The 17,460-nt window shown below is 37.2% G+C and overlaps 1 protein-coding gene across 3 annotated transcripts in view; it reads right to left on the reverse strand.

The window, feature by feature from the left end:
- The window catches only part of pou6f2 (POU class 6 homeobox 2), a 103,441-nt gene that overhangs the window by 84,376 nt on the left and 1,605 nt on the right, over positions 1 to 17,460 (reverse strand). Inside the window, exons 1-2 of one of the 3 annotated variants that reach the window (XM_024280149.2) lie at positions 14,796 to 15,117; positions 12,928 to 13,115 (exon numbers count right to left, since the gene is read on the reverse strand). In XM_024280149.2, coding sequence (XP_024135917.1) covers positions 12,928 to 13,099 — 172 coding nt within the window. In that variant the 5' untranslated portion in view covers positions 13,100 to 13,115; positions 14,796 to 15,117. Of the gene's footprint in view, positions 1 to 12,927; positions 13,116 to 13,203; positions 13,560 to 14,795; positions 15,118 to 17,460 lie in introns of those variants that run through there. The other 2 variants (XM_024280150.2, XM_024280148.2) reach the window with 2 other exon arrangements.

Here is a 17,460-nt window from a genome sequence, read left to right on the forward strand (position 1 = left end):
GATAATATGTCAGGAGCAGATCACGCCATGTTGCCGTAAAGCGCTGCAGATTAGTCAAACTCAAACTTTATATATTTGAAACACAAAGCGCTTAACATAAAAGCAAATAAGATACATATTAAAAATGCAAAAAACACAGAGTGTTTAAAAACAAATTCACAGATAGAAAACAGGACATTAACACAACATGAACATCCCTCCCACCCCCCAAGTTTCCCCAATTTGACCCTTGGCAACAAAACTGCACAAAGAGTTAAGAACTGCGGATCAGAGGAAACAGTGGTGGAACGAGGCCTCACAAAGTGTTTCGGTCCTCACTTTAGGGATAACTAAGAGGCCAGTGCGGAAGGACCTCAGGGTCATATCTAAGAAGCAACTCAGCTAAATTAGAAGACCATAAAAACATTTATAAACCATTAAGAGAACTTTAAAATCCTGAAACGCACAGGGAGCCAATGCAGCGATTTAAAAACTGTGCTCCCGCCTCCTGGTCCTCATCAGAACTCGTGCTGCTGAGTTCTGTAGTAATCGTAGATTTGATAGAAACTTTTGAGGTAAACCAGAGAGCGGGGCATTACAAAAATCTTAACGACTAAAAATAAAAGCAAGCATCAGCACCTCTGTGCTGGCGAGAGAGAGGAATGGGCGGACTCTGGCAATGTTTTTAAGGGTGATAAAATCCTGTCTTAACGACATTTTTAATTCAGCTCAAAGTCAAAAGTATGCCCAAATTTCTCACACATTGAGAAGGATTAAAATTACTGAGCTTAGGTAAAATCCTCTCTCTCTTGTCTTCAGGACCGATTGAGCTGTAAGAAGTTCTCTGCCATCCACAACATTATCTCCAAAATTCAATTTAAAGAAGTGTTTATAGGTTCAAGGTCATCAGGAAACTTTGACTGTGAAAGTCAACACAGTGTCTCCTGATTACATCCCCAAGAGGCAACATATACAAATTAAAAAGTATGGGGCCTAAAACTGACCCTTGGGGAACTCCACTACTTATTTTGTGGATTCTTGAGGAGCATGTATCCAAACTTACATCAAAATGTTCATCTGTGAGATAAGAGTGGAACCAGTTAAGAAAAGTTCCTGAGAGGCCAACCCAACTCCTAAGTCTGTCTGATGAAATCTGGTAATCCACCGTATCGAAGATCAAGATCAAGTAGCACCAGGACAGAGAGTTTCTGCGAGTCAGTTATTTCTAAGGTCAGTTAACATGTTTAAAAGGGCCGTCTCAGTACTGTAATTTGTCCTAAAACCAGATTGACATGTTTTTAAAATATCATGTTCATTTAAAAAAAATCCTGCAATTGAGAAAAAACTGTTTTTTCAATAATTTTACCTAAAAATGGTAAGTTGGATACAGGTCTGTAATTATCCATTGTATTTGGATATTTGTATAGCTTAGCACTATATTGGTGCTTTCTAATGCCGTCATCACCTTTTGCCCATTCCATTTTTCTATGGACCTTCAACAGATGGGGGCCCTCAAGAGGTAGGGGTTGTAACGTATAAAATACCAGACTGGATTGGACCGCTCAAGGAAACGAGGCTTACGCGTCCCTATTGGATTTTCTTAACATAAACAGCAACCTATAGTTCGTTTCTTCATTTTTAAAATGTGTTACAAAACCATCGTATCCGGATTCGTTATCGGCAGATAGTCCAAATCAAATGTATCGGATTGGGTCCAAAAAAGCTTGATTGGAACACCCCTACCGCAAGCCTTACATTACTGGTGCAACAAGAAAAATGATGAAAACGTAGACGTCTGCAATGTAAGCATCATAACTGAGAGGAGCAGGAAGCTGCTGGTTGTAGCTTCTATGTCGTACCTACAACCTGAAGAAATGCTCAGAAGTGGAAGCCTAATTTGTCTTCTAACATGAGGCAAAGGGCCACAAGAATGTGCTAAAAACACCAAAAACATGATTTTTATTGCAAAGGTTTGGTGATTGTTCAATAAACTTAAAATAAAACGTTTTACCTCTTCGAATGGCATCCTAAACTCTAAAATAATTCATTTAATTATATTTTTGTAAGTATATTGTGTTGTATATAGTATTGTAAATACTATTCTCTCACATGTTCCGGGACATGAGTTCCAGTCTTGTGCACATTCATTTGTCCACTGGTTTGACAATATAAATCCTTGAATCATCTTTTCTGGTTTTCATAATTAATTTTGATCTCTAAAAATAACTTGTTTGTTTTTTAAGTTTTGGTTTCTGATTTTTTTTTAAAATGTTATATTGAGTGATTTGTTGATGTGAATTGCACTTTAGGGCCACCGTACGTCTGAGCTACTGGAGCGGAAGGGTCACAAGTGCCATCCAACGTGAGCTTTAATTCTATCGATGAGCGACTAATCGTTCCTATTTGTTTGAGCATTGATTTGGTTCATATCAATTGGGCGGTTGCACGGCAGAACGCTGAGAGACGGACCATTTCCAAAAGATGACATTCCAGCATGGAGAAAAGCAGCCTTTCGGCGCGGCGGTAAAGTGATTTACCCATCCCCTTCAAGGATTCCAGAAAGCCAAAATCACCAGTGACTTAGCTCAGTTTCATTACTCCCGCCAAAGCCCTCAACAATAACAAAGGGCATAATCTCCTGCCAATAACTCCAGGTGCTCTTAGTCAGATGGCTCCCTCTGGACCTGAGTAATACCCTGTTAAGAAGCCGAGGTGGAGAGAGACAGCTCGGGACAGGTCAATAGCATTTCAGGGGATAGAAAATCACCAGAGACTGAATTTTGAGTGTCTGCCTGTAACGCTATTAGCTACATTATGGCGACTAGTGCTGCTTGGAGAGCTGTCATTTCCTTAATTAAGAGCGCGAGAGGTAGAGGAGGCTGCAGCAATCTCTACGGACCTTCAAGCCCGATTCCTCAAAAAAAAAAAAAAAAAAATCTATCTCATTCATTATTCGGAATTATGGTGAATTACACTGGAGGTGGTGGCATGGAGTGCGCCTAACAGAAAGGATTTTACACATCAGCAGTTTTGTGAGGTGATTTTTTTTAAGCCTCAAGCTGACTTAAAGGACACAGGAAGGAGAGGAGCAGGGAAAGGTTTCCCTTTCTCTTCTGGTGGGAGGCTTCATCTGGTCCCGGAGAACGGCAGGGGGATCTGCATGAAAACAATGCTTGAAGCAGGAATCCTTGAAGCCACAGGTCTTACCCGGAAGGCTCTTCAGCATCTGCTCTTACCTGTCTCCCCCCTCCCTTGATGCTGGAGTGGAGCAAGAGGGTCCAGAGGGAGGTGGAGGAGGCAATGCCTGTTTCAAAGGTCAGGAAGGTGGGAGTGAGGGCTTTAGTCTTCACTCTCATGTGGGACTTCTGTGCCGCCTCATTCCCAACCTGATTAGCTTAGGGTTGAAGGAGGAGAACAACGATCCAAATCATCCTTTTAAAGCCATCAGGAAAGATGAGGTGCTGCAGCGCTAGAGAACTGTAAGCCTTTTAAAAGAGGCCTGCTTCAATATTGCTCTTCCTCCCAAATTACTTAAATGATATTTGCAGCAAATAGGATTCTGCTGCCTGCAGCATACTAGGAAAAAAAAGACTCGCTTTGAGTCTAATTTCACATCGCTGCTTTATCTCCATGTAAAAGCTCTTCTAACCACTGCTAAGACTGAGAAAAATGCCAAAAATAAATTCAGCTACAGCTCTCTGAAGCGAAATGCTTCACATGTTCTCCGTTTCACGTCGACTAAAATTGCTCTGAACTATTGATCAGACAAAAACAAGTTTTTTTTTCCTCTGGAAATGGCTTTTCTTCACACCGAGTGTTGAAAAAGTTATTTTTTGTTTGAAATTTTTCTAATCAATAAAAGAATGTATTCTTTAGACTGCCTCTAAATGACAGTGAATACATTTTTTTAAAACTAATTTGGGAAATGTTTATTTCCTCTGCTCTATTATGACTCAAAAATATTAAATACAAAGAAAAAAACAAACCAATTATTGAATCCTGAGTGGGAAACACAGTTTTAATCAAAAAATTGAGGCAAAGTTTTACTTTTTATTCCTAAAAGTGACATGTTGTGATTGACTGTAGAACATTTTAAAGCAGGCGATACTTTCAAAAATGCCTTTTCCAAAACAAGTAAATAAAACAAGATGTTTTCCTTTGTTATAAGTGAAAAAACTCTTAGAAAAATGTCAGAATTTGTCTTAAAATGAGGTATAAACATTTATATTTGGATATATTACTCTGAAAATTGGCCCTAAAATCAACCTTTTTGCTCAAATACATTGAACAATTAATATCTTATTTTAAGTGCTATAATAAACCAACTATCCTTACTTCTAGACCAATGATCTGCAACCTGAGGCTCCACAACCACATGCAACTCCTTTTTCCCTCCGTTGTAGCTCTTCAGCTTTGACGAAAAAACAAAAAATTTACCCATGGGTTTAGAGTTTTGGTTAATGTGCTTAAGTTAATCAAGTTTTGCTATTTATGATAAGATTTTCAAAAATTTCAGATAATATACAGTAAAAATAAAGCTTATATTTATATATTTTGTTGCATTACTGTGTCTAGTTGCTGTTCAGAGACAACTCTTTAAAGAATTGGATTTACATTTATAGATAAAAAATGGGATTCTACACCAATGTTTATATTTATTAGTAAGTGGAGAAAAAGAATGAAGGTTAATTCTGTAAAAAAAAAGAATATTGCAAGATTAAAAGTCATACATTTACGAGTTTTTCTCATAAATTTAAGTTAAAATAGTCACAAATTTAGCATATGACTTTTCAAGTCATAAATATATGACTTTATTCTCGTATTTTAACAGTTAAGACTTCTTCTCGTAAAATAAAAAGATTTTAAATTGTAATTTAAAATGGGTTTAAAACTGGTTCTAGTACTCTGTCGTACTTATTTGACACCGCATGTGTTTTATTTTGAAAGGAACTTGATATATAAAAATAAGTTTAAATGGTAATGTGTATAAAAACATATACTTTTTTGTCACAATCATTTAATTATTGTAATTAAAATTCTTTTAAAATAATTTAATGGCCACAAAAATGTAAATAAAGTGTATTTTTGTAAACATGAAATTAGACTTTGTGACACTTTTTGAGTTTTGACCAGTAAGAAACTGGACCATTTTTTTTTCTAGTGTTAAAGGAGGCAGATCATTGTTCTGGAGACCAAATTACTCCCAAAGTAGTACTAGAACTGTACTTTCAAAGATAAATTTCACTAACAAATAATATGTAAATGTATGTTTACCTTTTGTCCCGCTGTTAAATCTATTTGTACTTTGTTAGGAGTCAAAAAACGTTCCAGTTTCCTTAAATCAAGTATGTATGTTTCTTGAAAACATTCATACAAAAGCTTAAAATATTATGGAAAAAACTTCAATATTTGCCTAAAAAGTGACTTAATTAGATTTATTCAAGATGTATGGCCGTAAAACAAGTCTTTCAATGAAAACAAACTAGAATTGTATTAAATTTAATAAGATAATTAAAATAGAAACTAGAAAAATATTTGGAGAAATTTAAGGTTTTTGCAGTGAACATTGTTTGCACTGCAAAAATTGAAAGAAAAAAAATGTACCAAGAAAGTTTTATAGCAAAATAATTTAGTTGTCTAATTTAGAATCATTTTATTTCTTAAAATAAACACTGTAGACAATTTTTCTGCTCATTTTTTTGCTTATTTAAAAATAATTTTAGAATATTTTGACTTATTTCTCGACGGTCTATTTTTGCAGTGTTGGTGTATAAATGAGTGGGGGGTCTGGACGCCCACATGTCATGCTTGACACGTCAGCCTGGACCCCCCCCAGGCTATCCAGCACTAATGCTGCCCCACTTTCTACCACTTGCCCCCCTCCTCCTTCTGTCATAGAGGTGCATTAACAGCGGATCAGAGCGGCGCCGGACGATAAGACCAGGTGATGCGAGCGCGCTATCGTAACTCCGCTGAACTAAACGCTTCCCGGCAATGAGTTTATCTGGGAATAAAAAAAGAAGTGCTGCTTTAGTTGTGTCGGAGAGCTGAGTGGGTAGACAAATAATTGTGAAGCAAACCCCCCCCTCTCTCTCTACCAAGCTTTTATTTTGGCGGAGCAGAAGGAGGGACAGGATTGCTTTGAAGCCTATAACTCTATTCTGGAGGAAAGAAGCATCACAGCGTTATTCCACATTCTCAGATATAAAGGAAAGAAACACATAATAACTTCTAGAGAGCCGGAATCTTTACTGCCCTGCGCCGGCTCTCCCCCTTCTCCCTCCCGTGCCCATGCCTCATCCACCCACTTCTTCTCCTGCCTCAATCTTTGGTTTCAAAGGAAGCGAATCAGCCAGAAGGACAGAAGGTTATGCATTAGTACTGGTCATTGCTCAAAGAGCGAGCGTTATAAATAATAAAGGCTTGTGAAGGACACAGGGGCTGCGGGATGCATCTGTGGTTCACGCCACACAAGTCAAAGACAAGACGGTAATTTCTATTTCGAAAATGTGACCCTTGCAGCTTCAATTACGTCTCAACAACACCAACCGTGTCCATGCCAGGAGATGTGATTCCTCTTTGTTGGCTCTACATGAAAGGCATATTGATACTGGTTATGGAGTGCATGCTGTACATACATTTATTTTTTTTTTGAAAACGTATCCCTAAAGAAAGTGAAAGGCTCAAATAATTGCATGTCAAAATTCAATCTGCCCACATATAGAACGTGTGATGTATCTTTTTTTTTCCATTTCGGTCAAAAATAATCTCCTTAACTCATAAAAAAACAACAATAAGTTTTTCTCAAAGTCAAATCTGCATAAACAACAACAACAACCTTTGCTGCCGTTTGTTAAGAACACAAGTGCTCTGTCCTTCAGGCCACACACTGCTGCTGCCGGCACATTAGCCAATGTATTACACCTTCTTTACAGGCATGCATTAAGCTTGTTTTCAAGTTTGCTCGGACAGCCGAAATCCCCATAATGAGATCCACCTCCCGGGGAAAGATTTGTTCTCCCTCGGCCCCCTTTATCCAGTCTTATTTACTCAGTGTGGGCCATTCAGCACTGGGTTTGTGCCACTTTATTACTTAACCTCACCACGCAACATTACGAGGCTCTTTGCATCGGCAAGCAGCCCACCCCACCATGCATCCAGCTCACTAAGCTGATTACACAAAAATAATAAGAAGTCATGCCTGAAGCGGTGTGTGCTTGTGTGTTCTTTGTGTGATAAGTATATGAAAAAAGATTTTAAAGCAATATGTGCGCTGCTTAATAAATAATTGCTGATTACATCAAGAAAAAAAAGACAAATTAGAGTTTAGAAACTTATATAAACTCCCCAAAAACGGTTGTTTTTTATCTTTAAGGAGCTCTATTTTTTTCCTTATATTAACTCATAAACAGCTGTTTACATCATTCATAAACAAGTCATAGGTGATGGTTTTGACTTTCTACAGTGGCGGAGTTAGCAATTTGGGGGCCCGGGGTGAACAATAACATGGAGGGACCTTTGCAGCAGTTGTATTAATTATTTTTAGCTACACTTTTAGACAGTGACACTAAAAAAAGTTGAATCCATTAAAAGTTCTGTCATTTGTTACAGTTAAAATTATTAGTTTCCATCAAATTACAATTTTGAGTTGATGGTTTACTTACGGTGGCCGACATGGCTCACATAAATTCAGGGCTCACGATACGACAACAAAAGCCGACCACACAACGACAAAAGCCTGAGCGCAACAACGAAGCGGAAGGACAACAACAAAAGCAATAAAACAATGGAAATAATTCACCTCTGAAATTATTCACAACAGCTTGAAAACTGAATGAAACTTAAAAAAAGAAAATTATTCAATTCCATAGTAAATCATTTCCACTGTGCTTCGGCTTTTGTTATTGTGCTTCGTTATTGTGCTTCAGCTTTTTTCGCTGTGCTTCACCTTTTGTTGTCGTGCTTCTGTTTTTGTCGTCGTGCTTTGGCTTTTGTCATCATGCTTCTGTTTTTGTCATTGTGCTTTGGCTTTTGTTGTTGTGCTTTGACTTTTGTCGTTGTGCTTCAGCTTTTGTCGTTGTGCTTCAGCTTTTTTGTTGTGTTGTGGCTTTTGTCGTTGTACTTCGGCTTTCATCATCGCGCTTTGGCTTTTGTCTTTGTGCTTCATCTTTGGTCATCATGCTTTGCCTTTTGTCGTTATGCTTTGGCTTTTGTCGCTGTGCTTCGGCTTTTGTCGTCATGCTTCTATTTTTGTCGTCGTACTTTGGCTTTTGTCATCATGCTTCTGTTTTTGTCATTGTGCTTTGGCTTTTGTTGTTGTGCTTTGACTTTTGTCGTTGTGCTTCAGCTTTTGTCGTTGTGCTTCGGCTTTTTTGTTGTGTTGTGGCTTTTGTCGTTGTGCTTCGGCTTTTGTCATCGCGCTTTGGCTTTTGTCTTTGTGCTTCATCTTTGGTCATCATGCTTTGGCTTTTGTCGTTATGCTTTGGCTTTTGTCGCTGTGCTTCAGCTTTTGTTGTCATGCTTCTATTTTTGTCGTCGTACTTTGGCTTTTGTCATCATGCTTCTGTTTTTGTCATTGTGCTTTGGCTTTTGTTGTTGTGCTTTGACTTTTGTCGTTGTGCTTCAGCTTTTGTCGTTGTGCTTCAGCTTTTTTGTTGTGTTGTGGCTTTTGTCGTTGTACTTCGGCTTTCATCATCGCGCTTTGGCTTTTGTCTTTGTGCTTCATCTTTGGTCATCATGCTTTGCCTTTTGTCGTTATGCTTTGGCTTTTGTCGCTGTGCTTTGGCTTTTGTCGTCGTGCTTCAACTTTTGTCGTTGTGCTTCGGCTTTTTTGTTGTGTTGTGGCTTTTGTCGTTGGGCTTCTGCTTTTGTCATCGTGCTTTGGCTTTTCTTGTTGTGTGGTTGGCTTATGTCGTTGGGCTTCAGCTTTGTTGTTGTGCTTTGAGTTTTGCTTCTGTGCTTCGGCTTTTGCCGCTGTGCTGTGGGTTTTGTTGCCGTGCTTCAGCTTTTTCATTTATGTGAGCTGTGTTGGCCATCGTGTTTACCTAACTTAAACATTTATTTTGATAAAAACAAATAGTTTTAAATGTAACAAAAGCCAGAACTTGTGTTAAGTGATCGAATGTTTCACTTTCACAGTGTTGTAATGTCAAGGATGCAAGTGTTTTTATAAACATTATTTTTACTTAGAAAACCATCATTTTAGAGCAAATGTATAAATCATCAAATTCCTATTAAGAACAAATGAAGCAAAATAAGATTAAAAATTGGGCTGGAAAATGCCCAAACTGGCAACGCTGACTCTAATCACGAACTTGAATGTGTAATAGATCTCTCTAGAGTTAAATAATATTAAATTTTAGGCACACAAAGTGGTCAGCTCAGGGCCCCAGGGTGTTGGGATTGCATACCTTTACCTAATGGTAAGTTTGTCCCTTACTTTAGACAACCCACATTTGCATCTTTAAAGACTTGCTTCGATAAAAACTGTGTTTTTAACATGTTTTTAAGGCATCTTTTTTTAAATGGAGGACATAGAGTAAAAAACTTAAGCTTAAAATTGGATTTCTGAGGAGGAGACTGAAACATTTCAATTTGAAAAAGATTTGTGACGTAGAAACAGGAGAGAAAAGGGGGCGGGATTGCTCCACCCACAATCAGAGACAAATTTCTAATGAACTCTCACCAATCTAAAGAAACTATGTCCTAGTAAATGACTTTTTAAAATAAAATTTGGCTAAAAACAGCAATTACAATTATAAGACCACTGGGAACACTTTGAAGATAGATTAAAAAACTTAAGATAAAGTTAGTTCAAAACTACCAGGAACTACAAACCAGACTGAATACATTCCATTACTGTAGTTTGGAATCTATACATGAAACTTAACGTGGGCAAAAAATACAGCCCTTTTGTCATGTGAGAATTCTTTTTTTTTAAATCATCTCTGATAACAGAATCAATGAGTTTTGGTCTTAAGGGACAGGGTGGGGCTTTCGAGGTGACCTTTGTGAAAATGTACCACCATTTTTTGCAGAATCCGTATAAGTGCAGACCATTTCATGCAGACAGTAAGTGTACGAAATGAGTGCTTCTGTCGTTCTAGCCCGGCTCTCTTTGACAGCGTGATGATAGAAGCGTCACATCCTTGGGAGAGTAAATGCAAACTGACAAGAGATGAGTCTTTGGTTGCGGAATATAATACTGAATTGTGCTCTGAGTGTCTTATTATCTTGTCTGTTGATGTCTGAAAGGGGGAGATTTGCTTGAGAACCGAAGACACAAACTGTTCGCATCCAACACCATCTTGTCCTTTGAGAAAAAAAAAAAAAAAAGTAAAGATTGCTTGCTCCACTAACCACCGCTTTCCTACCTAATGTCCACTTCTACTTGGAATAAATACAAGGCAGCAGGAGGTTTGTGGTGCCTCGTAGCCTCTGTTACCTGAAGTGGAAGACTATTTGCACAGGCAAGCTTTTAGGAAGAGAACAACCCTTTCACCACTGCAGTAAGCAGGTGGAGGCTGAACGAGCTTGACAATATACTCTGTCCACCACTGACTGATTTCTCCTTCTCGCACTGGAGCAAACTCTTGCATCAACTTTGCGAGACGTGATGCATGCTTTTAATCAAGTGAAGTCTGAAATATGAAAGGAAAAACCTGCAGATTATGTTAAATATTCAAAAGGATTAAGACAAATTTAACAGATCTTGCGCACACCTTCAGTAGATGTTCATTGATGTTCTGCAACTTTGAAACTTGCAAAAGGAGAATATTGAGAGTGATTAAATTCCTTAAAAATTTATTGATTTCACTCTATTTAGGCTTTTTTTTAAATTACAGTTTTCAGTCATCTGATGAATACCCGGTAAAAAGCCAGAATTTAAATATTGTTACTTCAGTTTCACCTTAAGAAAAAGGCTGAACTAACTAAAGCTTTGACTAATTCTGCTAAAACATTTCTCACTTCAGTTTTATTCGTGTTTATTGGAGGAATTTGCTCTATGAACAAACAAGAAATAGCTGAAAAAAAAGGTTAACATTAACATATTTGTGCTTACATTTACTTTCTACACTGAAAAAAGCGAATTATGCTTTTAGATTAAATTAATTTTGGAGCTAAAGTGGTTTTATGCATATTTGCTTCAAAAGGGGTAAGAATTTAGCAGTTTTAAATGCAAGCGTTGTTCTAAAAATGTACAATTTGTTATAAGTAAATGACAAAAAAAGGTACTTTTTTGAGCTTTATCTAAATGTGTGTTTTAAAAAAGTTAAATTAGCGTACTTTATCCCACATTCACTAAAACTTAAAAAAAAAAATCCAAATTCCTGCAAACTACTACCACATCATTTTCTCCCCTCTTTGTTTCCCAACTGTTCCACATCCCTTCGCAATTCTCTGACAAGTCATGTGGGCAGCGGTTCAAAAACGAAAACTGCTGGTGGCGCAGCTCAGGGCTCTGCCAGCGGCCAGAGGCAGACTCCTCTCATACAGGCAGGAGAGCAGGAGGACCACAGTCCGTCACAGAGCATCAACCACACAGCCTTTATTTCTTTTGCATCTCATCAGTCATTTCTCCACACACACACAAAAAAACATACAAGTAGATAGAAATACAGAGCAAATATTTCCAAAGGTAAACCAAGTGTGATGAAAATAAAGCCTTTGTAAAGAAACGGCAAAACAATTAACTGGTGAAGAGTAAAAAAAATATATTAGTTAGAAAAAAAACAAATGCACTTCAAAATGCAAAAACTAGCAAAAATCTTCTTTAAAATAATTTAAAAAGTAACTATATTTTGGTTTGATAAGTTAATTTCTATTTTAAATAATACTATTATTGTGTACTTTTCTATACGACACAGATAAAAACACAAAAATATGCCCTTTTGAAAACACAGCACACCCAGAAAATTATGCAAACTTCAAATAATTCCGTTAACAGGGAGCAGAGTGTTGATGGTGAATGACTAGCAAGTAAAAAAGAAAATAAAAGTTCTAATAAGTAGACAGAAGCCAAACTAACAGCCTTAAAATAAATAAAACAATCAACTAAACTAAAACGGAGGAAATGAGCAATTTCAATTTTTAGATTTAATTTAAAATATTAAGTCAAAATGACTACAGTTAATTATTTTAATTTTGTGCAACAACAAAAAAAATTATTGAAAAGTCAAATGATCAGATTCTGGACAGTTCAACTTGTTAAATGTAATTTTCTGTTCCTAAAATATCCAGGGAGAAAAAAGCTTTTTCACTACAATTTCTAATTAGAAAATCTGCTAAGTGATTATTTTAGTCATTATGTTTATTGATTCATAACGAGGTTCTGTGATTGAATTAGTCCACATGACTGAAACATCCAATTATGAAAACAGCACTTATCTGGATGTCAACACTCAGTTAATGAGAAAACAGTGAAAATAAGCAGCATGCTGAAAAGCAGAACAGACTGTGTACTTTTATCAAGAAAATATGTAAAAAGAAAAGCACTTTTTTAATGTGGCAGCTATAACAGAATTGGAATGTTTTATAAATCTGAACAACGTTAAAATGATAAATGTGACACTTGCTCGTCCTGACATCTGAATTTTTACGGGAATTGTGAGGCCAGAGTTCAAGCTAAACAAGTTTTTTTTACAACTTTGTAAAAGATTTAAATAGTATTTATGTGAGGTTAAAAAAACTGAAGCACAGCAGCTGCTGGAAATGTCATTAAGACTAATAAAATGTATAAAAATAAATTAAAACAAGCTTTAAGTTACTACAAACTGTCCTGCAGTAATACCATGAGCTGATTTTTAAACATTTAAGGCAGGAAATGTTATTATTCTTCCACTAAGTTTGTTGTGTGACACCCTTGACACCTGTCCCAGCTCAGGAGTTTCCTCCCCCCTGATGCCTGGAGCAAACCCCCCCTGAGATGTGAGGTGCGAGCGGACTCACCGTAAAGCTTGTTGGGAGTGCCCTCTCTGTCCGTGGCGTCAGAGGGCAGGAGCAGGGGCTCATCGTTCAGATCGCTGTCTGGGGTGGCCGCTTTGTCGTCCGCCCGGAGTTCTGCTGCGCTCATGTCGCTGCGCAGGGAGAGCAGCGGCTTGCTCAGCTGCCCTGTAATCATCGGATCCTGGAGGGAGCTGGGAACCCAGGTGGGGGAAAGTGAGGGGGGAAGGAAAAAAAAGAGAGAAACAGCCCCTGGTTAGAAAATGTGTTTCAGCGTCTCACCAGCTCCTTTCTCTATGTCTCCCTCTCTCCCTCCACGCTGCTTCTGCTTCCTATCGCTCACTCATCACTCTCCCTCTCCTGCTCCCTCCTCCTCAGCTCCCTCTTTTTATCTGAGGCTGGTGCTACCCCACCGATGCTGCTGGCTGCAGCCTGGCGAGGAACTGTTACGGATCGCGTGGCTCTACTATTACACCCTCCAGACGTAAAACGGTGATGCATTCATCTCCGAGGCCTCGTTACTACCTGACATGTGCCTCGTCTTCAGCAAACGCTAAGCTGACAGCCATCGAGGATGAGGCGCTGATATAAAAATAAATGAATCTAAAGAATAAATAGGATATCAGTTTTATTTAACGCGACACAAGACTAAAAATGACAACAAAAAGGCCTGAAGCAACCTAATTATCTTTAAATTAAATTAATAAAAAGTTAAAACTTTAAGCAAAAAACATGGTTTATTAGTAGAGGTATGACAATTCATTTTAAAAATTCAATTAATATCATAAATCAATATAGTCAATATCGATTTATTTTTAACAATACGATACTCGATCTTTAGCCAAACATTCAACTTCAGAGATAAATTCCTGAACAGTTCAGGTGACACCTGACTTTGAGGCAACAAAAAGGCCTGAAGTAACCAAATTATCTTTAACTTAATTAAAAAATGTAAGCAAAAATACAAGGTTTATGAAGTAGAGGCGTAACGATTCATTTTAACAATTCGATTCATATCACGATTCGGTTTAGTCAATATCGATTCATTTTGAACGATACGATACACTGACTTAAAATCAATATTTAGCCAAAACTTCATTGTCCTGAACAGTTCAGGTGACATCTGAGTTTGAGGCAACAAAAAAGGCCTGAAGTAACCTAATTATCTTTAACTTAATATAAAAAAAGTTAAACATTTAAGTAAAAAAAACAAGGTTTACGAAGTAGAGATGTTACGATTCATTTTAACAAATCAATTCAAATCATGAATTAATTTAGTCAATATCGATTAATTTCGAACGATACGATACACTGACTTAAAATCAATCTTTTGCCAAAAATTCAGATATAAATTTCTGAACAATACAGGTGACATCTGACTTTAAAGCGACAAAGAGGCTTATTATCTTTAACTTAATAAAAAAAAAAAAACTTTAAGCAAAAATACATGGTTTATGAAGTAGAGGCGTAACGATTCATTTTAACAATTCGATCAATATCATAAATTGATATATCGATTCATTTTGAACGATACGATTCACTGACTCTTTAAAATTCAAACTCAGAGACAAATTCCTGAACAGTACAGGTGAAGTTTTCTAGATTCCTTGTATTTCTTTCTTATGTGTAAATTAAATATATGTACAAAAAAAAACTAGTAAACAATAAGTTCACTTGTTGTGCCTAAATCCAATTACCAAAATGGATGTCATTCATTTTAAAATGATTTTTTTAATGGTACAGTCCAATTCAACTTGCCTTAGACGGATTGATCTGGTTGTATGTCGATAAATTGGTTAAGTCGATTAATTGCTTAAGCCGATTAGTCGTTACCCCCATAATTAGGAGACTTTATTGGTAAGAATGCTTCCTACCTTCAAAAGCTCCTGAAGGAAAAACAATAAAACGGAGTTTTCAAGGAAGTCCAGACGTCGGAATGAGTCGATGCTAAAACATACCACCCCCCCCTGCTCAGCTACTGCATTCTTCCTCCTGCATCAACCTCCCTGCGTCTGACTGGCAAACTCAGGTTCAAGCCTGAGGTTGCCTCCGAAACCCTAAAGATGTCACCTCCTCCTCCTCCTCCTCCTCTTTTCTCCCTCCCGCTCCTCACTCTGTCTCTTCCCCCCTGAGAAGCTCCTCAGACAGCGTTGGCCCCACCTCAGGCTCCACGGCCCTCTTCTTTATTTATGAATCCGCTCCAACCTAAATATGTCTTAGCAGAGGACAGGTGACCGGTGCGTACATAAAGAAAAAAATATAGAGGGGGGGGCTCTTATAGCTTATTGTGCCCCCCCTTTGTCTATCAGGGTGGTCGATGAACTTCCACCCAGAGGGGCCTTTTTAATGTGCCCATCACAGGAATCTGCCCTCTCTGATATGACACGCGATAATCTATGAAAATGTTAATCAATACGAGTAGTTTAAGCTGTCGTTAAAAAACTGGGCCCAACTGGTCAATACTCATATCCCTGGTAACAATGTCACTAGTCATCACGGTTTCATTTGTGGAGCACTTAAATGTGGGACACCGCGCATCAATGCGTCGCTCTGCCCGCCGAGGTAAACACATTTCCCTTCTGTCTGAGCTCGGCCACACTCTGCATTCATTTGGGTCCACCCCCCCTCCTCTGCTTTGAGTTGCTTGATAGGTCCACTGGAGGGCAAAATTAATACCTAATTGAATCTTGCAGTCATCAAAATAATCAATAGTTTTTTATTATTTATTCTTCACAGTCTGTTGACTGTTTGAAAGCTCAGAGGGACAGCGGAGAGCCCTGAAATTTCCACCGCTTCACAATGTAATTTTCACTGGGGCATGAGAGTTTGTAAGACCTATAAAAAATGAGAGCAGGGGGGGGTTGTCGAGAGGGGGGAAAAAATAAAGAAAAAATGGGAATCTTTGCCCCAGCAGCTACGATGAAAAATAGAAATAAACAAGCTGGTGAACCTTCGGAGAAGGGCAGGGTCCTTTCTGTCCATCCCTCCATCTTTTTCCCTTTCCCCTTTTCTCCTTATTTCATCATATCAGGAGTGTGGCGGTACCTCTCTAATGCTGGCATTTCTCTTCCTGACAGACTCCAAACAAGTGCTGGGAATGAGATCAGAGCTCTAATCTTGCTCTGGCCTCTGAAGCTCCAGGATAGCAGGGAAAACACATCTCTCACCGTTTTGCACAGCTGATAATTGCCTCAAAAAGTTTGCCTATTTGCCATTGCATCACCTCTATTACTACTTAATATAGCTATAAAATAGATGCTTAAATGTATAAAAAAAATGGAAACAGTATCATAGATATGCAATTTTTCTGGATTAGGCATTCTGTGATTATTATTATTATTATTTTTATTTATGCAAGTTTATGTGTTTAAAAGATGGTGTTCACTTCACCTCGGGAACAAGAAAAAGCACTTGCTGCCCCCCTCCCTCATGCCTCCTGCTCACTTAATACCCCTGGTGGCCAGGCAAACAGTGGCTAGTGGAGAAAGTCACCTGTGGTTAAGGGAATTCAACCTGTGACCATTAAAAAAAATGATTTTAGAAACAATAAGTCCCTCCCAGCAGTTAAAAAAAGAATAAATAAACACATTTGAATAAATTTGGTTCACTAACTTAACAAATTCCTTAATTGTGAATTTAAATTTGAAATTAAAACATTCATTTTATGTTAATTCCTATTTGGTTTAACCTTAATAAAAGCAAATTTTGCTTATCTATTCAAAGATTACATATTTTTCCATGTAATTATTGAATAAAAAAGTCAAAATTAAACACAAAATAATTGTTTTATATTTTGTGGGGTTTTTATTTTGTATTTATTAACGCAACTATCTGAATCTCTTCTTTTTGGTGCTGTAGAGAAATGTGGCCTAAATTAATAATTATTAAATAAAATAAAAAATTATATCAGTATTTATTAAACTTAAGTGCAATATAAGAAATTTGAAAGCCTTCATCATTTAAAGTTTAAAATTACAAATAGATTAAAACAAGATAATGCAGCAAAGAAAAGTAGTTTACTTTAATAATTTTAGTGTCAATTACATTCAAATACAGGTTTGCACAACAATTCCTTAACTTAATTCAAGGTGATTATAGAGTTACTAATACTGTAGCTTCATAAATAAAAACTCCCTAATGCAAGAGTCAAAAATTAATCATCTCAAATCAATAAAATTATTTGTAATTATTAATTAGCTGCACTGGGTGATCACCCTGAGAGACGGATGTCTAATATAGTTTGTTGGATGATGATTTGTCTCCCCCTTAGGGTTATTATTCAAACTGTTATTTCTCTAAAAGTGAAAAGACATAAATCATTTTTTTTTCTTTGATAAGTCGCTGATAAGTTAATAAAAATACGTATGTAATATTTACATATTACATCAGTGTAATTACATACTTATGTATATAATTTTGTAAAATACTTTTGCTGATGGCTTCCATCACATTTAATGTTTTTCTACCTCAAGAAAAGTGAGCCACACATTTCAAATTATTCCACTATTTGATTTAAACCAGTGAATTTAGTGTAAGTAA

Source organism: Oryzias melastigma, linkage group LG20 (genome assembly GCF_002922805.2).
Source record: "Oryzias melastigma strain HK-1 linkage group LG20, ASM292280v2, whole genome shotgun sequence".
Taxonomy (NCBI): Eukaryota; Metazoa; Chordata; class Actinopteri; order Beloniformes; family Adrianichthyidae; genus Oryzias; species Oryzias melastigma.